Source organism: Onychomys torridus, chromosome 1, assembly GCF_903995425.1.
Source record: "Onychomys torridus chromosome 1, mOncTor1.1, whole genome shotgun sequence".
NCBI lineage: Eukaryota > Metazoa > Chordata > Mammalia > Rodentia > Cricetidae > Onychomys > Onychomys torridus.
Window position 1 is genome coordinate 1,485,625 of NC_050443.1, and position 27,061 is coordinate 1,512,685.

At 41.2% G+C, this 27,061-nt stretch overlaps 1 protein-coding gene across 1 annotated transcript in view; it reads right to left on the reverse strand.

The window, feature by feature from the left end:
• LOC118590544 (leukocyte immunoglobulin-like receptor subfamily A member 6) overlaps positions 1-27,061 on the reverse strand; it is a 54,216-nt gene that overhangs the window by 14,588 nt on the left and 12,567 nt on the right. The window contains 4 exon segments of the mRNA XM_036198441.1: positions 29-313; positions 499-552; positions 682-774; positions 17,330-17,514. Coding sequence (XP_036054334.1) covers positions 29-313; positions 499-552; positions 682-774; positions 17,330-17,514 — 617 coding nt within the window.

Sequence of the window (27,061 nt, forward strand, 5' to 3'; positions counted from 1 at the left end):
GGACCTGGACCCGTAAGTGTCCTCTCACCTGTCACCACCAGCTCCAGCATGTCACTGTGCTCTGAAGAACCAGCAAGGCTCTCATAGTAACAGCGATATCGTCCTGCATAGAGCTCTGTAACGAATAGGATGGGGAACATAGCCTTGTTCCCAGGCTCCATTACGGTCTGCCTGTGCGAGAGTGATGTTCTTCCTTCTTTATTCAAGTAGTACTCCCGTGCCTGGATATTTCCTTGACACAAGATGGTCACCGACTTCCCCCAAGAGACAATAGAACCTGGCTCAGCCCAAAGGATGGGTGAGGGGAGTGTTTCTGAAAAATATTCAAAGGTTGCGTCCCAGGATATCACCTCTCTCATTCTTGCGCTTAGTTCTAGGACCTTCCAGATTACAACAGAATCACCTCTCACTCTCTGTTCTCCATCCTCACTGCATAGGACAGTATTTGTGGTCTCAAATGAAGATGAAGGGGTTTGAGACAGCCTTGAAGCTACTCACCTTTCTGCACTATGGTAGTACTGGGGCTCAGACTCAGGCCTGGAGGAGTATTTCCTGGAAGATATTTGTCCCCCAAATGCTCAGCTAATTGCATTAGCCCAAGAGCCCCCTGTATTTTCCTTAGAAATCTGGATTTTACTCTCAAACATATCACAATGTCCCTTCCACCTCTGCAAATCTCACCAATGCAAAACAGGACAGTGAGGATGGTAATCATGGTGTTTCCTTCCACAGGTTCAAATCCACAGATGAAGGAGACCGCAATGCCTGGCAGCACTTGGAGACACAGGCAATTTGGACACTGCAGGCAGAGCCTGTGTTCTGCATCATGAGGTTTCTCATTTCAGAGAGAGGAAATATCACCGCAAAAAGGCATGATTTCATTTCCCCTGGCTTGTGGTTGGATCAGGCACCAGTCTCTTTGCTGACACTAACAGGGGCTCACATAGACACATCCACTCACTGCCTCATTACTTTTCAGCCCCCTGATATCAGAAAACAACTGCAAGCAGAATTTCTTTATTCCTTGGCCAATCCAGTCTCAGTGAGAGTGACTGAAGGCTGGTCTTTCCTCCTAGAGCCTCCCCTTGGGGAACCTCTTCCATTCCTTCAGCCCATCCATCCATACAGCACTGTGTAGTCCTTATCATGTGCCGTAATCTTCCCAACCCAAGACATGCTTAGAGGAAGATATAAATGTATACTATAGGCAGATGCAGAGCAGCAGAGTATCAATTCTTTGGTTCACATGGACTCAATTCTGGAAGTCTCATGTCTATTACTTTTACATAGTAGGTCAACTCAAGAGTTGTTATTTTCTTCCATTGTGTATGCTGTCTACCACTATCTAGTCTGCAACTAACCATAGGAAGAGACATAGGAGAGAAGTGAAGGGCGTTCCACTCTTTCCTGAGTTGACTAGAGGAACTGATAGGGTCATTGGATGGATGGATGGATGGATGGATGGATGGATGGATGGATGGATGGAAGGAAGAGAAGGATATCTGAGACCTTGTAATCCATAACTGACCCAGTGAAGGTGGTTAACTTCCCTCTCAGGAGGTGCTTGAGTTAAAACTTATAACAAATGTAAGCATTTGGAAGACTAAAAGACAATAAGCTACAGTATATTCCAGTTCAGAATGCCATAAAGGTAATGGCAATGCATAGATTAATTTTAACTCTATTACGAGGTTAAAGCAAAAGGCATTACAGAAGCAGTAATTTTTAAAATTGACAATTTTTTCCTCCTTTTTTATTTATTATATTTGTGTTTTAATTTTACACATCAGCCATGGGTTCCCTTGTCCTCCCCCTCCTGCCCCTTCCCCACCTTCCCCGCAGCCCTTCCCCTCCATTCCCATGTCCTTCAGGGCCAAGACTCCCCTGGTGATTCAGCTCAACCTGGTGGATTCAGTACAGGTAGGTCCAGTCCCCTCCTTCCAGGCTGAGCAAAGTGTCCCTGTGTAAGCCCCAGGCTCCAAACAGCCAGCTCATACACTAAGGACAGGTCCGAGTCCCACTGCCTGGGTGCCTCCCAAAGAGTTCAAGCTATTCAACTGCCTCACTTATCCAGGTGATCAGATGGCCAAACACCCTAACGGTCATGCTGGAACTCTCATCCAATAACTGATGGAAGTGGATGCAGAGATCCTCAGCCAGGCCCCAGGGGGAGCTCCAGGAGTCCATTGTCGAGAAAGAGGAGGGACTGTAAGAGTGTGAATTGTTGAGACCAAGATTGGAAAAGTACAGGGACAAATAGCCAAACGAATGGAAACACATGAATTATGAACCAAAAACTGTGGAGCCCCAACTGGATCAGGCCCTCTGAATAAGTGAGACAATTGAAAATTTACAACTTTTAATGTTAATAAATTTTCTATTCATTTTACATACCAACCACAGATCCCCTCTCTTCCCTCCTCCCCCCCCCAGCCTTCTCCCCCATCCACCCCCATTCCCACCTCCTTCAAGGCAAGGTCTCGCATGGGGAGTCAGCAGAGCCTGATATATTCAGTTGAGGCAGGTCCAAGCCCTTCCCCCTTGCACCAAGACTGTACAAGGTGTCCCACTATAGGCACTGGGCTCTAAAAAGCCTGCTCACACACCTGGGATGGATCCCAATCCCACTACCTGGGGGCCCCCTAAACAGTTCAAGCTAAACAACTGTCTCACCTTGGATTTACATTTTATAAACTACTTATTTTACATAGAGGCACAGGACCAAATAGAACTTTATTCTTGGGAATTAATGGCAAAAACTGAAAAATTGGACTGCACCAAACCTAAAAGCTTCTGTATAGCAAAGGAAATAGTCAGCTGAGTGAGAAGAAACCCCCACAGAATGGGAGAAAAATCTGGTAGGAGATTAATATCTAGAACACACAAGTAAATAAAAAAGCAAAGCACCAAGAAAACATATAGCCCAATTAAAAGTGGGCTGTAAGACCCAAAGCTGAAGGAGCTCCACAACACAGGGCAGCCATGGAATGTCCAAGATTCCCAGTGAGGGCCCAGCATTAATAGTGTACTAGAACCAAGAGGTCTCAAACCAGACCAACAACTCTTTACAATGAACATTTGCAAGTAAAATTAGGTGGACAAAAGGGTTCACTGTGTGGCTAACTGCAGCTTCCATGGTGGTAATTTTAATTTCCCCCTTTTTCTTTCCTTTTCTCTCTTAAATTTTGTTTTATTTTCTTGGGGGGTGGGGTTGCAAGGGCAGAGGGCAGATGTGAAGGATGGGAACATGAATGGGATCAAGATACATGACGTAAAAGACACATAGAACAAATAATAAGAAAGTTAAAATAGGCTGTAAATCTGAACCAAATACTCAAAAAAGAAATACAAATAGATAATAATTATTTAAAAGTGTCCAGTGTCATTAGGTATCAGATAAATGCAAATTAAAACCACTTTGAGTTTCCATTGTGCCAGAATTAGGATAGTGGTCATCAACAAATTATTAAAAAACATCAGATGCTGGCAAAGATAGGCAGAAAGGAACAGTTATTCACTGTTGGTGGGAATGCAATGAATGGTACCACCACTATGGAAGGAAACCAGTAGGAAGGTTCCTTGAAAGGCTGAAAATGGAACTAAAATATGACCCAGCTATACCACTCATTGGCATGTGCATAGTGTAGAGATACTTGCTCATCCATGTTCACTGTTGCTCTGCTCATAATATTTAGGAAATGGAATGAGCATATATGTCCATCAACTGATGACTGGATAATGAAAACATGATACGAATAAACAGTGTAATATTATCCAGCTCTTTGACCTACTCTGGTGATCAGATGGCCAAACACACTGTCATGATAGAACCCTCATCCAGTGACTGATGGAAGCAGATGCAGAGATCCACAACCAAGCCCCTGGAGGAGCTCCAGGAGCCCAATTGATGAGAGAGGGGAGGGATTATATGAGCAAGAGATACTGAGACCATGATTGGAAAAAGAACAGAGACAACTAGCCAAACTAGTGGATACACATGAACTGTGAACCAATACCTGAGGAGCCACCATGGAACAAGACTAGGCCCTCTGGGTAAGTGAGACAGTTGCTTAGCTTGAACTGTTTAGAGGGCCCCCAGGCAGTGAGACCAGAACCTGTCTTTGGTGCAAGGGCTGACATTTTGGAACCTGAGGCCTATGCTGAGACACTTTGCTCAGCCTTAGTGCAGGGAGGAAGGGATTGGACCTGCCTCAACTGAATGTAGCAGGCTCTGCTGACTCCCCAGGGAAGACCTTGCCTTGGAGGAGGTGGGAATGGGAGATGGTTTGGGGAGAAGGCTGGGGGTGAAAGGAGGGAGGACAGGGGAATCCATGGTTGATACATAAAACAAATAGAAAATCTCTTAATAAAAAGGAAAAAAAAGAAAGTCAATCTGTTGATGAAAAGCAAAAAAAAAATTATCCAGCTCTTAAAAAAATAAATGAAGGTAAATACACAAATCAATCCAGGAAGCTAAAGGGGGCTCATTGGCACAGAGGGGAAGAAATATCTTAAACGCAGATGTGGAGAGAGGTTGAATTGGGGAGAGGGACATGAGGTAGGATGGAGAAGGGAAGGGAAGATAGGTAACTGAGAGATAACCAACACTGAGGATGTTTGAAAAAGCAATACAGAAATCTGCTGTTTAATCATGTGTGTGTGTGTGTGTGTGTGTGTGTGTTTGTGAACACGTGCACATGCATATCACCAGAACCTGATGATAAAATTCTTATTGCTCAAGACATCACACACTTTTGTTACAGGACATACAGAAATGAAGTTGATACTGACCAGGAAGCTTCCTCCCCAGTAGCTAGATCTCATAGTACCAAAAGATGCTATTCAGTCTTCTGGTGAAAAATCACCAGTAGCTCTGCACAAACACAAACCCTGTGTGCTACAGTAATAACTGGTGGGGCGAAATATGTCCATGGATCCAATAGTGGTATAAATGTTACAGAGTTAGCCAACTGCTTCCTGAGTAAAGGGAATTCATTCCTGGTACTGTAAAAGTGGACAAAAACCTTGGTCAGGAAACTAACATTCTACCATTATCTTGCCAAATTAACAATCGCAAACCTCTAAATGTATATCTCTGTACACACAGATTTACACAGATCTCAGACTTCATCAGAGAAGTTTCTTTGCACAGTGGACAGCAGTTAGTACAGAAATGTACAACTGGTCAAAATATAGAGAATAAATGTCTATGCAGAGCTCAGCCACAAGTGAGACATCAATGTCTCATCCCTCCTTGCAAGGCTCAGGATCATCTTGGAAGAGGGTCCAGAAAGATCATAAGAGTCTGAGGTCAGAGGGGACTGGAGTGAAACAGTGTCTTCTGGACGTGTCAGGATTCCTGCACTCACAAGCTCGCAGTGGCTGTCGTTGCCTACACAGGACCCAAAGAAGATCAAGACAGGTCCTTTGCACACTTAGCAAGTGCTTTTAGCCTCTGGTCCATCTCTTCAGTCCCATATATGTAATAAAAAAAAAACCAACCACTTGATTATGTGGGTCTAAAGTGTGAACTTTGCAGATGACAATATCATGTCATAATGTCAAGGGTTGGATGTGCCTGGGCCTGATGCTTATTGATGCTGTTTGGTTCACTTAAATCTGTGTGAATTCTTGTTTCAGTCTCCTGATTATTATTTTTCATACTACTTGATATATAACCTAGTGTTTTGTGGCATCTGCATACAAATGAACGTGCATACACACCAAAACACACACACACGCACACACACACACACACACACACACACACACACACACACACACCTCATGGTATTTGAAGTAAGTGTGAAGTTGTGTGTAGGTTCACAGCTGTTTTCAGGCATTTCTGCCACTGAACCACATCCCTTTCCTGTTTTTACCTTTTATTTTTTGATTCTCACCCAAAACTAATAATCCTCCTTCTTCAGCATCTCAAGTACCTGGAATTATGGGTGTGCATCTCCAGACCTACCTTCCCATTTTATTAGTCATTTCTAATTTCACCTGATTGTTGTTTGAATCACACATGGGATTTCAATCTTCCTAATGCTGTGACCTGCTCTGTGACCCTCCATAACCTGTCCTGGAGAGCTCCATGAGTGACCTGTGGGTTGAAAGTTCTTGAATATTGGCAGTGCTGCTCATGTCTACTGCTTTCTTACTAATGTTCTGTCTGGATGTTATGTCCAATGTTAAAGTTAAGATGGCAGTCTAGTATAGCATTTCCTCTATCTCTTTTTACGTGTTTGTATGTAATGATATGGAAGGAATATACACACTATTAGTTGTTCATGCTGAAGTCTTGGTTCAGAATGACAATACAGAATGAACTTCTTTGTCTCCTAAAATCTATTTTGCATAATGTAAATGTGACTACTACCTCTTTAATCTATCTATCATCTATTTTTATCTATCTATCTATCTATTCTCTATCTATATCTCTATCCCTCTCTCCCTTCCTCTCTATCTTATATAAGAAAGAAGTAGAGCAGATGGGCAGTTGGAAGGCATGTGCTTTCTTTTTATTTTCAACTTAGAAGAAAATAGGATTTACCTAAGACCTGTGATAATTAGTCCTCATTGTTAATGTGACTAGGTTTTTAATCACCTAGCAGATACACTTCTAGGTGTGCCTGGGAGGACATTTACAGGGAGGTTTAACTGAGGAAGAAAGACTCACATTGAACGTGGATGGCGTCATGGAACAAAAGAAGGCTAGAGAGATGGCTCATTGGTTAAAGTGCTTGCCTATCCTATTATGAATATAATTGCTTATTAATGTTTATTGACCATTTATAAATGATAAAGGGTGATCTTTCTAGATATTACCAACTTTACCATCTGCTGGTTTACAAATCTTCCCCTGGAAAGAAGCTGCTTGCTGCCAGTTTTCAGCCTCAACTTTGCCTATTCTCATTCCTTGTAATACATTGGAAAATAAATTTCAATCACTCCATCCACCCTCAAACTCCTTTTGCTTCCCCTGACTCCTTTTTATTCACCATTGTTACACGTACACACCACTTCTTTTTTCCCTTTAGCATTGCTCCTGTGTACATATGACCAGGGCTGACCACTTGGGATTGAACAACCTGTGTGGAAGCTCATCCCTGGAGGAAACTGATTCTCCCTTTCAGTAGCTATTGACTACCTATAGCTCTTCATCTAGACATGGGACCATGTGTAATTTCCAATGTCCATATTTGCATGCCAACTGCTGATATTATTATGCTGCTCTTGTTTTGGAAACTGAGTTGTTGAGATTTCATGGGTTCATTTTTCCAGCATCAGGCATCTTGACAAGATCTGAGAGCCTCTGGCTCTCAAAATTCATCTTCCCCTCTCTCATAATTGTTCCCAAACCTAGTATTGGAGTTGTATTGCAAATACATAAGTTGATCTTACACCCTGTTTCCAAAGACACCACACACTGTGGACACAGGATTTGGAGGAGTCAAGTTGGAACTTAACTGGTGTCTTCCTCCTTGAAAACTGGCCCTAATAGTACCAGAAGATGCTCTGCATGCTGCCAAGTGAGGGGAAAAATCTATAGTCCCATCAAACTGCAAAGTTTACAAGCCACAACAATGGCTGGACCAGCAAAATATCCACAACAGGGAAATAATAGCACTACTGTCTTGTGAATAACCAACAGCTATCTGATCAGATGTAATACTCACTCAATAAAAAGGTATTCATAATCTGGTATTGTAAATCTAGACAACTACCTGTGGCTAGAGAGGTCATAGACCTATGAGGAGAACCTACCACTTCCCTACATAACTTTTTCACCTTTCATCAAAGAAGCTTCTGTTTCCCAACATACTGTCTTTTTTCATGTTGTTTCCTCCATATTTCCCTATGTTTGTATGAAATTACATTCTTCCTAATTGAAGAATTACTCTTATATTTCTTGTATTTCAAGCCTACAGTAAAGTATTTCATTAATGTTGGTAGCAAGGTTCTCATTCATCCTCATTCATAAAAGATGATTTCACAAGAAATAAAATTCTGACTAGGCAAAACTATTTTCTTTCTCCCATTCAAATGAAGTCTATTGCATCCTGCCTTCCCTTTTGCCAAAGTCAGTAATCAGTTCAAAGTCTCTTAATGAAAAGCCCCACACCATCAAAATAGGATGCTGCTAAGATTTTTTTCTCACTTTGATTATGTTTCTATATGTAGATCTCAGTGTTTTCACTGACTAGAGTTAGGTAGGATTCTAAATCACAAAGGTCCTTGTAATGACTTTGGAAGTTTCTTTCTTCACCTCACTGTAGAGACATAATTTAATATTTTGCGAAGTTACAAGATGCTATTTCACTTTTTCTTTATTTGTTGAGACATTTTTTGTATACTAATATATGATTGATTATGCAGAGAGTTCCATAGACTGCTAAAAAGGAATCTGTATTCTTCCATGTTTAGATGGAAAGTTATGTAGATGTCTGTTAGGTCTGCTTGGTTTATAATATATTTTCACTCCAATGTTTCCCTATTTCATTTTTGTCCAGATAACTTGACTATTGTGGAAAACGGGGCATTAAGGTTAATCTGTAGTTTCATATGTAGTTGTATTTCTTTTATAGAATTAGTTGCTTCTATGTTTGGCATGTTTGTTTAGAATTATAGTACCCTCTTGGTAGACTGTTCATATGTTCAATATGAAGTGACATTCCTTAGCTCCCCTGACTAGTTTTGGTTTAATGACTATTTTGTCATATATATAATCTATAACAGAGCAGCACAAAGAAGGGAAGGTAAATGAAGACAGATAATTTAAGAGTCTGCTTCAGGGCCACAGATGCAGTGGTTGAGCAATGTATACCATGACAGAGTTCTGTTTAACACTCTGCACCATGAAGGAAGAAAGTCTATGGCACTGAATTAAAGAGAGTAGGATGTCTCTGATGCAAGGTGGTACCAGGGAATGTAACGAGAAATCACTAGGTTCTGCACATCTGACAAAAGTAGCAATGGATCAAGAAAGAAATAGACACAAGTGTGAGAGAAATGGGAACCCTATCCAACATCAAGATTTCTATCTTGAGCAAGAGGAATAAAGCAAAGTTCCATGGGAGTCACTAAGTAGAACAAGATCCTTCCATCAAGCACAACCACTATGACTGCATCAAGTAGCACATGTCTGTGTGTACTAGTTGAGGACAGTCATCCAACACTGGAAATATTTAACTGAACAAAGATGACACCATTTTCTTTTTACTATTCTTATCTTGTATTATTTGGGGGTAAAAATACATGTGCCTTAATCAGAAAAAAATTAAAAAAATAAAGCACTTGCTTATCAAGTGTGGGGAGCTAAATTTGAATTCAGGAATTCACATGAAAAAATAGGCACTGTGATGCACCTGTAATCCAAGCATTGCCATGGTGAGATGGTAAGCAGAGACAGGCAGATACCAGGAAGTTTGTAGATACCAGGAAGATAATCTGGACTTTGAGTCAAAATTCCAGGCCAAGCAGAAGTGAAAGATGCCTAAGGACTGATATTTGAGGTTGTCCTATAATCTCAACATGCACACTGTGCATATGTGCACCCACACTCACACATGCACTCCCATCTACACACCCAAATTATAGAAATGAGATGGGGAAAAGGATAAATGGGTTGGGCTTCTTCTATTCCTCCTTCCTATTTTTTTCTACTTTTGCTGTTTGGTTATTATGGACACAATGTAACCAATGGCCTCAAGCTCCTATTGCTGTAATTTCACTATCACAGTGGACTATCTTCTCTCAAACTGTGAGTCCAAACAAACCATTCCTTTCATAGGTTTCTGTTGTCTTAGATTTTGACACAGCAACAAGAACAATCATTTTATTCTGTATTTATCTGTTCATCAGAGACTTTTATGTTGCCTTTTTTGGTTTTGTGTTTGTTTGTTTGTTTGTTTTTGTGTTATGAATTCACCCTCGGGACTTTCTCAGGCTACATATACCACTAAGATCAACCCCTGCTCTCATGCTTCTATGTAGTATCCTTTGGTTCTTTTACTTTTGGGGTTTATTTATTTTTATCTCATATGTATGAGTATTTTCCTTCATGTACTTTTATTCAACAGATACATGCCTGTTGCCCACAAAAGCTAGTAGAAGGCATCAGAACACATGGAACTGGAGTTATAGACAGCTATGAACTACTATATGAGTACTTGGAACTGGACCTGGGTTCTCTGGGAGAACAAAACGTGCTCCTAACTGCTGGGCCAATTCTCAAACACTTGGTTTCTATGTCATTGTTTAATTATTTTTATTGTTTATTTGGGTATTTCACATCATGCATCTTGATTATACTCACCTCCCAGTCTTCCTTTATGCCTTCGTCTCCTGTGACTTCCCCTTCCAAATCAAGTCTATTTTGTGCTGTCTATATATTCCTTGAAGCATTCCTAGTGTCCAGCCCCCTAAGGGAAGATAAGTCTTTTTCCACCTGTACCCCAACCAGAAGCCATCAACTAAGGAGAGCCAGGTCTCCTGCACCATGACACCCCCTGCACCTGCTGTGGTATAGGCTGGTGAGGGGCAGGAGCAGGACCAGATCTCCTGCACCCATGCCACTCCCTGCACCTGCCGTGCTATAGGCTGGTGAGGGGCAGGAGCAGGTCTACCACAAAAGGCAGGGTCAGATCTCCAGTGCCCACAAACTTTAACTTGGGTTCTGGAAGCAGCCCACACTACAGGCATCAACATGGGCTTCAGTGGTAACATGAGCTGCAGACATCAACATGGCCCTTGTGTGTATCAGTCCCACTGAGCCACTTGTGGTCCTCAGCAGCTGCATGGTTCTTGAGTCTCAACATGACCTCAGGTGGTTACACATGTCACTCACATCAGCATGATACCCCAAGGCAGCAAAGCCTGAGCACATCACCAAGCCATCAGGCATTGGCACAGATTGCATGCTTCCACATGTTTCTAAAACCTGGGGGAAGCACCATGGACCACAAGTGATAACATGACCTGTGGTTGCATCATCTTTCTTCATTTCAGGCCTCCATTACTGCCCAGAGCCAGGGGTATCCCATGTCCAGGAGGCAGGTTCAGGGGGTGGGACTCAGGCTGTGTCTGAATAAGCTCCATGCTGTTGTACACCAGCCAACCAACCCTACTGGGCAATGATAACATGTCGCTCTCAGCCCTCTTTCTCTCTCATGTATCACTACCATCACAACCCCAGTTCTACCTCACTCCATAACACTCTGTTTTTCTATCTTTCCCAACTCTCCATCATGTATTTGTTCTTTGCAGTGGTGTATGACACCACCCCAGGCTGTAAGGCTAGGGTGGTGTTTGGCTGTCTTCATCACTGCCCTAGTCTGTGAGACCCAGCTTGGTTTGTATTTATTATGGGGCAGGGATCATGGGGATGAACACCTTACTGTTTGTGTGTCTGCTAAACTCTTCATTACTTTTCCTCTTCTGAAGGACACAGACTTATGGTTCAATCATCTCTATTTTGGGGACATACCTAAAGAGTTGAAATCAGAGTCCCAGCTTATCAAACTCAGCACCCAAAATAGATGCTTGCACATGCATGTACTGCAGTATTATTTGCAATAGCTAAAATATGAATCAATAGATTAAAAATGAAATATATGCCCAATTTTTTTAAAGATTTATTTTAAATTATGTGTATTGTGTGTGCTTGTCTCTGTGTGGATATATGTGTGTGTGCTGGGGGCGGGGGAGGTGCTCAAGGAGGCCAGAAGAAGGCATCATATCCTCTAAAGCTGGAGTTAAGGGGGTTATGGGCTGCCTGACATAGGATATAGAAGAAAAAAAAACTTGGTTCCTCTAGACAAGCAACAATTTATATTTAGTTTCTAAGCCATCACTCTAGTAAAAACAATGGAGTTATACTCAGCAATAAAGAACAAAATGATTTCATTTATAGAAAACTGGATGGAACTAAATATATATACCAAGAGAAGTAACCCAGTGTCTTAGTTAGGGGTTTATTGCCATGAAGAGACATCATGACCATGGCAATTCTTAATTAAGAAGCATTGATGGGGGCTGGCTTACTGTTTCAGAGGCTTAGTCCATTATCACCATGATAAGAAGCATGGCGGCGGCTCACAGGTAGACATGGTGCTGGAGAAGGAGCTGAGAGTTCTACATCTCAATTGGCAGGCAGCGCGAAGAGAGGGTAACCCTGGGCCTGGCTTGAGCTTCTGAAACTTCAAAGCCTCCTGAGGTGACACACTTCTTCTGACAAGTCCACAACTACTCAAACAAGAACACACCTCTTAATAGTGCCAGTCCTTGTGAGCCTATGGGGACCATTTTCATTCAAACCATTACACCCGGATTCAGGAAGATAAATTTTTCATGTTTTCCTCCACAGGCAGAATCTAGATTTTTAAAACATACAGAATAAAGGGGAGATTCTTAAGGAAGAGGAACAGACACCAGGAGAGGCACAGGAAATCAAAGAGTGACCTACAGAGACACTATGTTTCCATGGAGATGACATAATAAAATCCATTGTTTGCGCAACAGACACTAAAAAAAATTTTTAAAGCATTTCCTAGATAACATGTTCAATGCCATGTCTAGTCCTTTGAAGCTTTAAGAATTTTGTTCAGAATAAGAGAAATTGCCCTGCTCATCAATTAATTCACAACTATTTTTATAGGATATTAATCAAAGCACAGTGGGGTTTGAAATATTTCCATGTATGTTCTGAGGAAAAGTACCAAACACTGTTTTTTCCCTATGAATGCTAAACAATTAGTTACATTCTTTAAATTCCAAAGTGCGTGCAAAAACATACACACACACACACACACACACACACACACACACACACACACTTATGGCTTAAAAGCATTGTAGTTTCTCCTTCTTCCATCACTCCCCATCTCTGAAATTCTCTTTTGAAATTTTAACTTCAAAAAGAATAATGTAATTTGGGATACTAAGAACATGCAATAGTTCCACAAATATTAAGTCAAATGGCAAAGAAAAGTGACCATTTTAATCATTAGCTAGAAACAAAAGTGTGTTAAAACCTCAGAAGAGTTAGACAAATTATTGACAGAACAACTGAAATGATAATCAAAATGTCATTTTTCATGATCATTTATTCCACATGCAAAACTTCACATTAGAAGACTTAGGTTTTGGCCAGGCAGTAGTGGCATATGCCTTTAATCCCAGCACTCAGGAGGCAGAGCCAGGCAGATCTCTGTGAGTTCAAGGCCAGCCTGGTCTCGAAAGTGAGTTCCAGGACAGGCACAAAGCAAAATGAGTGAAAAATTGTTAGCTTATTTTAAGCGCTTGGATCCATGCTTATGAAAATGCAGAATCACCTGCCTTTATTTGCAGCCTCTGGGAGGCAGAAAAGCAATGGGATCTTTGTGATTTCTAGGACAGCCTGGTCTCCATAGTGAGCTCCAAGCCAGTTAGGGCTACACACTGAGACCCTGTTTTGAAAAGGGGGAAAAGCAGAACCCGAGAGTCAACAAAGAGGAAAGTCAAAGGTTTCATCATTGAAAAGAAAAATGAAGTGGAAATAAGAGGTAGAAAGGAAAATAATGTAACAATAACAGAAAAAGAGAGGAAGAAGGGAAGAAAGTAGAGGAGAAGGAGACGGGGGTACGGGAACCATCATCAACAAAAGCAAGCACAAATGAGACCACACATTTACAAACACAGGGAGAAAGAGCCTAAGTGTTGTACAAGCCAAAGAAAACCGAAGAACACTCATACACTGTGAGTGTATGTAAGTTTGTCAGTACCTCTCCTCCCTGGTGTCCACAAGGAGCTCATCTCAGATCTTGGGTGTGCTCCCTGCCTCATGAGGTTCAGCTGTTCTTCCAAGCATCCCCCAAAAGGCTCTAATACCCTAAGTACAGTCCACATCCACTCAGGGACATCTCAGCAGATGGAGTTCTTTCCAAGATCCATTCTGCCAAACGATCTGTTTGTTCACAGGGTTCTGGCAGAAATGTCTCTCATTTCAACCTGTAGTGGTTCCTTATGGTTCCACCAGGCCTCAGTCAACATTATCAATGGAATAAGGAGAACCACCCCTGCCACGCCCATCCTGATTGAATTCTCCAGGGTGTAATCCTTCATGACAGAACCTGGCAAGGGAGAACAGAAAACTTTATGAGTGGGTCAGACCATCCACCACAGGAACTCAGAAATGCAACTCTTTTCTGTCTACCTTAAAGGAATTCTTTCTGTCCAGACAGTATCTTCTGCCCTGAAATCATAGAAAGTCTTTCAAGGGGAACCACATTCATTCATTCCTCACCCTTGCAAGTTTCCTTTGAATTTCCTGGTCTTTGAGTCTATGCACAGGCCTGTTGGTGGCTATCACCTTTCTCCTCCCCAGCCATGCTAGGATTCAGGGGTATAGATCCTCCATGGACATATGTCTATTCACTTGAATGTCCTTTGTTGCTACCTGGACTTAAAATAGCCCATGTTTCTCTCAAGCCTGCTAGAGGGACATGGGGGACCATGGCCCTCAGTTTTACCTATATTCATTGTGAATATCAAGGACTGATTTTCTCTCCTGGTTTAAAAAAAAAAAAAAAACGATACTAATAAGAAAACTTTCTGGAACTTCCACATCTAGGGTTAAGGTCTGATTGACAGTTGGGACATAGTGAACTAGGGTATGTTCAACAGGAAAACAGAAGCAAGACCAAGTGATAAAATGTCAAGAGAGAAGATAGATTTAAGGGCAGGACAACTACAAGGAATCTTTAAGTTCTGTGTGTACGCTGACTACCCACTGTGTTCACATACTTCCTGTGTTGTGTCCCCACCCTCTGGTACTTACCTTGTGTGATGTTAAGATAATATGAAGAGTTGGTGGCATTAGGAACTGAGAGGCAGAGGAAGAACAGAAGATGAGGTCTTGATTCTTCCTACAAGTTTTCAGTCCACCTCTTTCCTCTGTGCTTGCTCCAGGAACTTCACATTCATTGTAAAGTCACTTCTCTATAAAAATGTGACCCTTTTATGAGTTTAATTCCATGCTGTCACTTTCTTGAATATTAATTTCTTCTATAAATTTTAGAATTGTGATGGATTTGGCAGCAACACAGTGTACCAAACCAGACTGAGAACGAATACATTTTCTATCTCTTTTTGGGAACTTAAGTATGTTAATTTTTAAAACTACTCTATCTACCTTCCTTTGTAGACTAATGGAGTACTAGTGTGATGGAGATTTCCTATAGCCAACCTGTGCATCAGTGAGTTTCATTTTTTATAAAATTGTGAAGTGCTGTTTTTGGAGTTAGGAAAAAATGCTTTTCTGTCCTCTACTCTCATTGGCATTATTCACCAATCTATTTAATTTCTATATACATTTCTACATTAAAATATTTATGCTGGGAATCAAACCTAGGGTCTTGTCTTGCCTGCACGTTAGGCAGATGCTCTACAAATGAGATGCACTCTCAAGACTTTTGCATTTTATTTTTTAAGGATTTATTAGTGTTTATGTTATGTCTATGGGTGTTTTGCCTGCATGTGTGTCATATACCAAATTCATGCATCATACCCAAAGAGTCCAGAAAAGAGCATCAGAGCTTCTGAACTAGAGTTAAAGACAGTTATGAAACCAGACCCAGGTCCTCTGCAAGAGTGATAATTGTTCTTTACCACTAAAATATCTCTTCAGGCCCCAAAGATTTTTTTTAATTATGTGTATTTGTGTATGTGTTTCTCTGCTGTATATATACTCACATGAGTTCAGAGCAGTTGGAGGCAGAGTATTGCATGACATCCCTTGAAGATGGAATTATAGGTGGTTGTGGGCCATCCAGTGTAGGTGCTGGGAAACGAACTTGGTTCTTCTTGAAGAATACCAAGTGCTCTTAACCATTTAGCTACCTTTAAAGTCTTTCATTTCTTTCTTTTTAAAAAAACAATTTAACTTTATTTTATGTGCATTGGTTTGAAGTGTCAGATTCCCTGGAACTGGAGTTACAGACAGTTATGAGCTGCCATGTGGGTGCTGGGAATTGAACCCTTGTCCTCTGAAAGAGCAGCCATTGCTTTTAACCACTGAGCCATCTCTCCAGCCCTGCCTTTCATTTCTTAAAAAATATTTTATTTTACTGTGTGTTTGAGTGTTTTGTTTACATGTATGTATGTATGTTTGTATGTGCACCACATGTATGCAATGCACACTGATGTCAGGAGAGAACATTGGATCCTCTGGGACTGGAGTTACAGTTGGTTGTGAGCCTCTATGCAGGTGCTGGGAATTGAACCTGGGCCTCAGCAAGAGCAACAAGTGCTCTTGACCACTGTGCCATCATCAGCTCCTTCTTCCATTTGTTTAAGTTAACTGCTTTCTCTCTCTCTCTCTCTCTCTCTCTCTCTCTCTCTCTCTCTCTCTCTCTCCCTCTCTCTCTTTCTCCCTCTCTCTCTCCCTCTCTCTCTCTTTCCCTGTGTCCCTCTCCTCTTCCCTCCCTCCTCTCTCTCTTTCCCTCCCTCCCTTTCTCCTCCCTCTCACCCCTCTCTCCCCCTCCCTTTCTCTCTTTCTCTTTCTCTCTCTCCCCCCTCTCTCGCTCCTCCCTCCCTTTCCCCACCTCTGTTTGTGCCCATGTCTCTGATTTACTTGACTCTACTTATCTCTTTTGGACCCAAAATGTAGCTTTCTCCTGAGTCATCCTATAATATCAGTGATTATTTCAGAATATGGTCTTTAAAAGCCATTTGGAGACATAGGAAAGTCATACAAACACACAGGTACAGGTTCAGCCTCTTCACCCAGGAGCATGATACAAGGCCATTATGACTCAAGCAGAGGAAGGGAGGGAGTGTCAAACTAAAGTCAATGTGAGGAATCATGGTTGAAGCAGCGTGAGAGAGCACAGCACAGTCCTGAAACTCAGGTCAGGTAGAAGATATGTCTGGGTTTCCTGGTTGAGAAGGGAGATGTGGTAAAATGGAAACTCAATTTCTGAACTTGACAAGGTAAGAGTGGAAAGAGTCGCTTTCTGACCCATGTGTTGTATCACCATGGTTTCTCTGCTGTTTGTCTCTGTTCATAACTCCTCTGACCCCCCATCTATGTTTTTAAAAAATTATTTTATTTTTGAGATTATAAAATATATAACTCTCCCTCTCCTCTACGAAACTTTATCTGTTTCTACATAATAATATTAACTTGAGTTTCCTTTGTCATTGTCTCTGTCATTAAAACTCTCATCAAGTCTACTTCTCTCCATAAGTACCCAATACTTACCATCCTCCTGTCCTAAGACTGCCCAGTTCTAGAACATCCAGTACATATATGATTGAGAGTCAAAGAAATAAGTCTGGAGACTCTCACCTGAGATTACAATGTCCAGTGTGTCACTTGGGTGTGACCACACATGGGAATGTTGACTAGAAGAACTATAACATCTGTAGGTCACAGCATGTGCTGCAGTCACAGGAGCTGTAGAGATGTTGGCTTGGGAGCCTCCAGCATAAGGTTCCCCAACTAGATGCATTTGGACCTCATTTATATTCTCTCTGTACACAACCAGAATGAAGGTCTCAAACATGGCATCTGAATAGCATGGCAATGTCATTGTCTCTCCTGAATTTATTGGAGGAGCTCGTAGGGCTCAGAGAGAAGGCTTTCTGTAGACTCCCAAAAACAAACAGGTTGTGAGTTGGAGAGTCACTCTACCTCGCCCCACATCATGGAAACTGGGATAAGAAAGGTTCTCCAAGCCCAAGTCTTTCTTCCTACTCATATCCTCACGTTCTCTTCTGTGGCTATCTCCCAACCCACATACTTACCATTTTTTCTGTCTTTTGATCAATTCTCTGTGTCTATAGTTTCAAGCTCCCTCTGACATGGGGTTGTCCCATGAAGATGACTGTTGCATTCATCTACCACAGACCTCTTCCATTTTCTATGATGGATGAGGGTGGAAAACACAGCATACTGGGTTTCAGGCTCCCCTCTGTATACATTCCATGCCCTTTGGGGAAGAGTAAGATCCCTGCCAGGATGTGATAAGAGCAGTAAGGCAGCTAACTGGAGCTCTGCTGTGTTTTCTCCTGAAACTAGGCTGGTTCACCCAGTGTGCCTGGGCCTTGTCTGTAGTCCCAGCTTACACAGGGCAGCCTTGAGTCTGGGTTCATGAGCATCACCCCCTCTCAGCCTGATGGCAGCACCAGTACTCTGGTCATACTGTCTCAGCTTTGCTTCTCTTCCTTTTTGTCTCTGACTTGGGGTACATTTTTGGTTACTAATTGCTGATGTCAGAAATGATCATAAAAATGACATAGGAAAAGGAACATGCGTGTGTACTATCTTCTAGTTCTGGAAGTAAAAAGCCTGAATGAGCCCACTGGTATGAGTCTCGTGTCTTAAGGGCTGCATTTCTTCCAAAGGCCCCAGGAGGAAGCATATATGTCTTTTTCTCTTCCAGATTATAGAAGCCTCCTGAACTCAGTGGCTTGTGGACACTTCGTTTTCAGAACCCGGAAAAAAATGGAATGTGCCACATGCTTCCTTGCTCTGACCATTGCTATCTTCTTCCTCCTCTTTTATGAGCTAGTGTAGCTGCTCTAGCCTGTGCGGATCACCCAGGACGTTCTCTTCATCTTAAAATCAGGCAGCTGATTAAACCATGAATTGCATCCTCAACCTTTGTCCCTCTTCCATATGGGAGTTGTTCTGTACCAACTGTCCAGTGAGAACTCACCAGGGTCTCAGGAAAACTACCTTAGAACCTTCTGAGTGCAGTGTCCTTCATAACCTAAATATTGTATATAAAACTTCACTCTTAAAGATCTCTCTATCACAACAAATCTCCCCTTAGAACCAAGATTTTAGCACATAAACTTTAGGTGGAGGTTAAACAACCAAACCATCAAACCACATGACAAATATTAATTGGTTCTAAGGCTGGGAATATGAATATCATTAGGGGAACACTCTCCTAACTACCTCAGTGCCCAGTCCCCTATATTGATGTTTCTGGAGGCTAAGACACTTTAAGACATCCCTGCTATTCTGGGGTCTCCTATCTAATAATCACATTTAAAATCTCAGTAGAAATGGTGGGATAATGAAGAACACCTCTGACATGAGCTGTCTCACCTGTAAATATGGTCAACAGAGGATCACTGATTTCTGACAATACACCACGGACGGTAAGATCAATGCCCTGACATCTAATAGGTCCCCACATGTGCCATGGTCATGGGGTACATGTCAAAGCTGTGTCGTAATATGATGTCTTGGAACACCCCATCTTCCTTGAACAAGTATTTCAAATCCAAAGTGGGACTGACACCTCAGAGTCACATGCCCTCCAATGGAAACCAGGGGACTGGGGCAGGCAGACAGGGTGGGCTTGTCAGAAACCCCTGTGAAGAGAAACTAGCCCAATCTTACAAAGAAAGAGGCAGGAGCACCTCGTTATCCTTTGTGCTCAGGACTCTCCTTGCTTGTGTATTTCTAAAGTCCCTTCCAAGGCAATACATCCAGAAATACATGGTGACACCATACCCTGCTAAAACTTTTGTGCAACTACTGCATAAGCGATTCAAGGCATTATGAAAATAAGTTCCATATATAAATGTAGTCATCAACAGAAGACCAAGTGACATCAATTTGCATCAGGAAAATACTAAGCAGCTGAGTTTGATTGGAATAATCTGGAATTCCCAGGACATAGTACAAAGTTTCCCCACCTCTTCTGGTACAATAACAGCTGTCCTCCACATGTTCCATCATCATGGATATTCTGGAGAGCTTGTGTCCACATCTCATCCTGAGAGAGACTGGTGTTCTGAGCTATGTGTCTTCCCCACTACACAATGACATCACTTTTCCTAGACACTCAGGCCTCTTCCAGTCTTTTCCTCAGTGTTGATTGAGTCAACCAAGGAAGGAAAGTCTGGGGGGTCTCTGGGACAGAATCAGAGAGCATATTTCCATGTCTTTCACTTTTGAACTTGTAAGATGTCATACACAGGCCTTCCTGGTAGTCTTTACAGCAACCCAATCCCTGTGCTGTTTGCCTTCCTATTGTAGAAAAAAATCTTTCTGTGTAGCATGAGAAGTAATCCATGATTTTGGGCAGACTCATCCACTTTTGCCCACGTCCTCTGGAACAGGAAGAATCCTGGAGGGAAAGACCCATGGTAGATGAGCTGTCTCCTTCCAGCATCCTGGCATTCTGTCTCTCTGCCCTGGTTGGTCCTCTGCACATTAGAAGTCAGAGCCCACTCAGTGAACATGAACTCATGTACTAACCTCCACCATTGGGAGCCAGACACCCTGCTGTAGACAGATCCAGCACCCCTGGCTGATACTTCCACCCCTGTATTCCACACCATTCACTCCCAGCAGAACTCACCATGACACAACAGGCTAAGGAACGTAGGCAGTTTGGTGCTGCTTCTGCTGCCAGGAGGCAATGCCCCAATATAACCAGACAGGATTTTCTGAGAGTCCCAAGTCATCTGTTTCACTGGCTGACCACAGCTGAGGAAGCTGATATTCGTTGGCTCCTTGCATCTTGTATGTGGCTCACAAATCATGATGACTTTCAGAAAATTCTCAAGACTCTAAGTCTTGTTTTACTGATTTTTACCATGACTATACTGGAACATGTCTTGACCTCATTTCCTCTTATTCAGAGTCATCAAATGAGGTAATTATATCAAAACTGTATCTATATGTTTTTTATACAAGATTTAAATTATTCTTCCTATGTAGTGTATACTTATTAAATGAGTACTTTTAAGATAATAATAATAACATGTGGCCCCTAGGACGCAGGCCTTAGGACACAGCCAGTCCCAGGGAACCCTTACCCAGCTCTGCTCCAGTTGCTGGCCAGCAGGGAAAACTCCTGCAGGAAGGCACACACACACACACACACACACACACACACACACACACACACACACCTCCCCCACCAGACCATGCATTCTACATGCCCTGCCCCAATACCCATCTGTCTGTGAACCAGTAACTTCCTGATGCACAGAAACCAAACCACCAGCTCTCATTGGACCAAGAGGTGAGTGACTCTTCTCACACCCAGAGTCCTGCCCCTAGGTCCCAGGCACTGGGACATAGCCAGTCCCCGGGAGCCCCCACCCAATTCTGCCACAGTAGCCAGCCAGCAGGGAAAACTTCTGTGGAAAGGCCTCTTCCCACCAAAACTCCCCATCAGACCCTGCAATCTACAAGTTCCACACTCTGCCCCAATACCCAACCACCTATGACCCCAGTAACTTCCTGAGGTACTGAAACCAAACAGCCACCTCACATTGGACCAAGAGTAACTTCCTGAGACAAGGAATCCACCAGACTCATTAGACCAAGAGTGGCTTCTGAGTGATATAATCTACAACTCTCATTGGACCAAGAGAGGCTTCCTAAGACACAGAATCTGTCAGCTCTGACTGGACCAAGAGCCCTAATAAGACCAAGAGTGGCTCTGTGAGTCACAAAATAAACTAACTTGGGTTGAGCTAAGAGTAGCTCTCTGAGATACAGAATCAGCCAGATCGAATTAGGCCAATAGCTAAGATTGGAACCAGAGGGGCCCCTTGAGACACAGACACAATAAAAACAGAGTGGACCAATAGCAACTCGCTTAGACACAGGAACCTCTAATACCTATTTGAGGAGGAGATAGGCAGACATCAAGGCAAAATTACATACAACAACATGAAGAGTAATAAAGTATCACCAGAACCTAGCCCTCCTCCAACAGCAGGACCTGAACATCACAATGTAAAAGAAGCCAAAGAGAGTGACCTTAAAAATAGCTTCATAAAGATGCTAGAGACCTTTCAAGAAAAACTGAAAAACTCTCTTAAAGAAATTGAGGAAAAGGCAAACAAAAAATTGGAAGAAACCAATAAAGAAGTTGAGAAAAATACAAACAAAAAATTGAAAGAAATCAATAAATCACTTTAAAAAAAGCCAAGAAAACCATGAAAAAGCAATTAACCATGTGAGGGAAACAATCCAAGACCTGAAAAGGGAAATAGAAACAATGAAGAAGACACAAACAGAGGGAATGCTGGAAATAGAAAATCTGAGTAAACAAACAGGAAACACAGATGCAAGCATAACCAACGGAATACAAGAGATGGAATAGAGAATCTCTGGTTTAGAGGATACAAGAGAGGAAATAGATTTGTCAGTCAAAGAAAATACCAAAGCCAAAAAAGTTGTAACACAAAATCTGGGACACCATGAAAAGGCCAAATCTAAGAAAATTATGGATGGAAGAAGGAGAAGAATACCAACACAAAGGCACAGAAAATATATTCAACAAGATCATAGAAGAAAACTTTCCCAACTTAAAGAAGGAAATACCTATGAAGATACAAGAAGCCTACAGAACACCAAACACACTAGACCCCTCTCCAAAAAAATCCCCTCGACACATAATAATTCAACAACTAAACGTACAGAATAAAGAAAGAATATTAAGAGCAGCAAAGGAAAAAGGCTAAGTGAATTATAAAGACAGACCCATCAGAATAACACCCAACTTCACAACTGGGACTTTGAAAGCCAGAAGGACCTGGACAGATGTAATGCAGACACTAAGAGACCATGGATGCCAGCCTAGACTAATATACCCAGCAAAACTTTCAATCATCATAGATGGAGTGAAGAAGACCTTCCAAGACAAAACCAGATTTAAACAATACTTATCCACAAACCCAGCCCTACAGAAAGCACTAGAAGGAAAATTCCAACCTAAGGAAGGCAGATACACCCATGAAAACACAGGTAATAGATTACACCACAGCAGTAAACCCCAAAGAAGAGAAGTACATACACACTACCACCAAAAATAAAAATAACAACAGGAATGAACAATCACTGGTCATTAATATCCCTTAATATCAATGGACTTAATTCACCTATAAAAAGACATAGGCTAACAACGGATTTGAAAGCAGGACCCATCTTTCTGCTGCATACAAGAAACACACCTCAACTTCAAAGATAGACACTACCTCAGAGTAAAAGGCTGAGAAAAGTTTTTCCAATCAAATGGTCTTAAGAAGTCGCTATCCTAATACCCAAAAAATAGACTTCGAACTAAAATAAATCAAAAGAGATCAAGAAAGGCAGTACATACTCATCACAGGAAAGATCCACCAAGATAAAGTTTCTTTTTTTTCTTTTTTTTAATAAACTTTATGTTCAATAATTTCATACATACATATACTCTCAATTTTGATTACTATCTCCTTCACACTCATCTCCTTTCTTTCACTATCTTTTTTTTCATTTTTCTTTATTAAGAAATTTTCTACTCACTCCACATACTATCCACAGATCCTCCTCCTCCCTCCTCCCTCCTCCCTCCTCCCACCCTCCAGCCCTCTTCCCCAAGCCACCCTGCATCCCCACATCCCCCAAATTGAGCTGGAGGAGTTCCTCAGTTCCTCAGTGGAAATGTAAGGGTTACTTATGTATACTGTCATATCATCTGCAAGTAAATACATTTTTATATCTTCCTTTCCAGTATGTATCCTCTTGATCTCCTTCAGTTGTCTTATTGCTCCAACTAAAATTCCAAGTACTATATTTAATAGATACAAAGAGATACAGAGCAGATAACCTTGACTTGTTCCTCATTTTAGTGGACCTGCTTTGAGTTTTTCCATATTTACGTTGATGTTGACTATAGGCTTGCAGTAACCCCCTTAATATGTTTAGGTATGTCTCTTGTATCCCTAATAACTCCAGGACTTTTATTTTGAAGAGACGTTGGATTTTGTCAAAGAACTTTCTGAATCTAATGAGATGGTCATATGGTTTTTGTCTTTCAGTTTATTTATAGTACGAATTACATTTACTGGGTTTTGTATACTGAAACATCCCTGCATCTCTGAGATGAAGTCTGCTTTATCATGTGGGATGATCTTTTTGATGCATTCTTGGATTTGGTTTCAAAGATTTTGAGTCATTTTGCATTTATGTTCATAAGGGAAAATGGTCCATAATTCCCTTTCTTTGTTGAGTCTTTATGTGGTTTGGGTATAAAGGGTATCTGTGGCCTCATTAAATGAATTGGACAATGTTTCTTCTGTTTCTGTTTCATGAAAAAATTTGAGGATTATTGGCATTAACTCTTTTTTGAAAGTCATAGAATTCTGCCCTAAAACCATCCCTCCCTGGGCTATTTTTTTGGTTGAGAAATTTTTTTTCTCCTTTTTTTTACTTATATTTGTGTTTTAATTTTACACATCAGCCATGGGTTCCCCTGTCCTCCCCCCTCCGGCCCCCACCCCTACCTTCTCCCCCAGCCCCTCCCCTCCATTTCCATCTCCTCCAGGGCCAAGACTCCCCTGGGTTGAGAAAATTTTAATGACTGCTTCTATTTCACTAGGGATTATAGATTAGTTTTAGTTGCTTATCTGATCTTGATTTAACTTTAGTAACTAGTACCTATCAGGAAAATTATCCATTTCCTATATATTTTCCAGTTTGGAAGAGTACAGGTTTTTAAGTATGTCCTTATGATTTTCTGGTTTTCTTGATATCTGTTATGTTCCCCTTTTCTTTTCAGATTTTGTTGATTGGGATATTTTCTTCATTTTAGTTAGTTTGAATAAGGGTTTATCTATCTTCGTGGTTTTCTCAAAGAACCAATTCTTTGTTTCATTGATTCTCTGTGTTCTTCTCTTTGTTTCTGTTTTATTTATTTCAGTCCTCAGTTTGATATTTATTGCCATCTACTCCTATTCAATGTGATTAAGTATTTTTGTAGGAGAGGATTCAGGTGTGCTGTTATGTTGCTAGTATGAGATCTCTCCAATTTTTTTTCATGTAGGCACTTAGTTTTATGCGCTTTCCTCTTAGCAAACCTTTCATTGTATCCTGTAAGTTTGGGCATGTTGTGTATTCATTTTCAATCAATTCTAGAAAGTCTTTAACATTTTTGTCTTGCCCAATTTTTCATCCATCGGGGACTTGTTCAATTTCCATGGTTTTGTACACTTTCTGTTGTTTGGCATTGTTGCTATCCAGTATTAATCCGTGGTGGTTTAATACAATGCAGGGAGTTGCTTCAATTTTCTTATATCTGTTGAGACTTGCTTTGTGTCCAAGTATGTGGTCAATTTTGGAGAAAGTTCCATGATGTATAGAGAAGAAGGTGTATTCGTTTGTGTTTGTGTGAAATGATTGTAAACATCTGTTTGCTTCAGCCTTTCTCTATTTATTTTTTGTCTGGATGAAAGTGTCATTAGTAAGAGCAGGTTACTGAAGTCTCCCGATATCAGTGTACGCAATTTAATCTGTAGTAGTGTTTCTTTCACAAACTTGGGTGCCCTTGTGTTTGGGGAATAATTGAATTGAAATTAAGAATTGAAATGTCATCTTGTTGGATTTTTCCTTTGTTGAATATGTAGTGTCCTTCCCCAACTCTTTTGATTATTTTTTGCTTGCAGTCTAAAATGGTTATACCAGTTTGCTTCCCAGGTGCATTTGCTTGAAATATTGTTTTTCAGCCTTTTACCCTGAAGTAATGTCTACCCTTGATGTTGAGGTGTGTGTGTTTCTTTGATGCAACAGAAAGATGGATTCTGTTTTCCCATCCATTTTGTTAGTCTGTGTCTTTTTTATTGAGTAATTCAGTACATTGAGATTGAGATTGAGATTGAGATTGAGATTGAGAGATACCAATGGCCAATGATGGTTGATTTCTGTTATTTTGTTGTTCATGGTGGTGTGTGCTTCTCTTCTTTTGATTTTGTTTTCCTGAGATTATTTATTCCCTGTGTTGTCTTTGGTGTTAGTTAGCTGCCTTAGATTGGAGTTTTCTTTCTACCAACTTTTGCAGGGCTGGAACTGGAGATACATATGGTTTAAATTTGTTTTTTTTATCATGAAATAGCTTATTTTATATATCTATAGTGACTGAAAGTTTTGTTAGGTCCAGTAATCTGGTCTGGCATCTCTGGTTTCTTTCAGTGGGCAGTACATCTGTCCAGGCCCTTCTGGCTTTTAGAGACTCCATTGAGATATTGAACTCAATTCTAATAGGTCTTCATATGTTACTTTGTATTTTTCAATTGCAGCTTTTAATATTCTTTCTTTGTTCTGTACATTTACTATTTTTATTATCATGTGTGGAGGGTACTTTCTTTTCTGGTCCAAACTATTTGGTGTTCTGTATGCTTTTGTAACTTTACAGGAATTTCCTTCTTTAGGTTAGGGAAATTTTCTTCTATGATTTTGTTTTCTGGGCCTTTGAATTGGCTGGTTTTGTCTGTCAACTTGATGCAAGCTAAAGTCATCAAAGAGGAAGGAACTCCAGTTGTGGAAAGTCCTCCATGGCCTCAGAATAAGCTCTTATGTCTAGATTCCAGCCCTGTTTGAGTTCCTGTTCTGACTTCCTCCAATGAACCACAGTTCATCACTTAAGTGTAAACCATATACACCCTTTTCTCCCCAACTTTCTCTTTGACCATGATGTTTGTTCACAGCTATAGAAACCCTAAGTAAGACAAATTGTTACAGTGTAGTAGGGTATTGCTGTGACAGACCTGACCATGTTTTGGGGAGAATTGTGGAAGGACTTTCGAACTTTGGGCTAAAAGAACGATTGAGTATTAAGAGGTATGGTGGGGAGGGGTCCTGGAGAGATGGCTAAATGGTTAAGAGCACTGCTGCTCTTCCAGAGGAGCCGGGTTCAATTCTAAGCACCCACATGGCAACTCACAACTGTCTATAATTCCAGTTCCAGGGGATCTGACACCTTCACACCAATGCACATAAAATAAAGTTAAATAAATTTTACAAAGAGCTCTGTGGGATGTTCTGCAAGAAGATAAGAATGCTGAGAAAGTGCAGAGGATGGAGGCCTGGCTTATGAATTTTCAGAGGGAAGTTTAAAGACTCTATCAGGGCTGTTTGTTATTTTGAGTTAAGAGTCTGAGGTTCTGGTTAGGTGGGGCTGAAGAATCAGCTGTGACTAACAAGATCCCAGAACTATTGAAGCGAAACTTTTCTTTGCTTGGATACTTGATACTGGTCAGCTGGAGCTAAGAAAGTAGTGGTGAATAA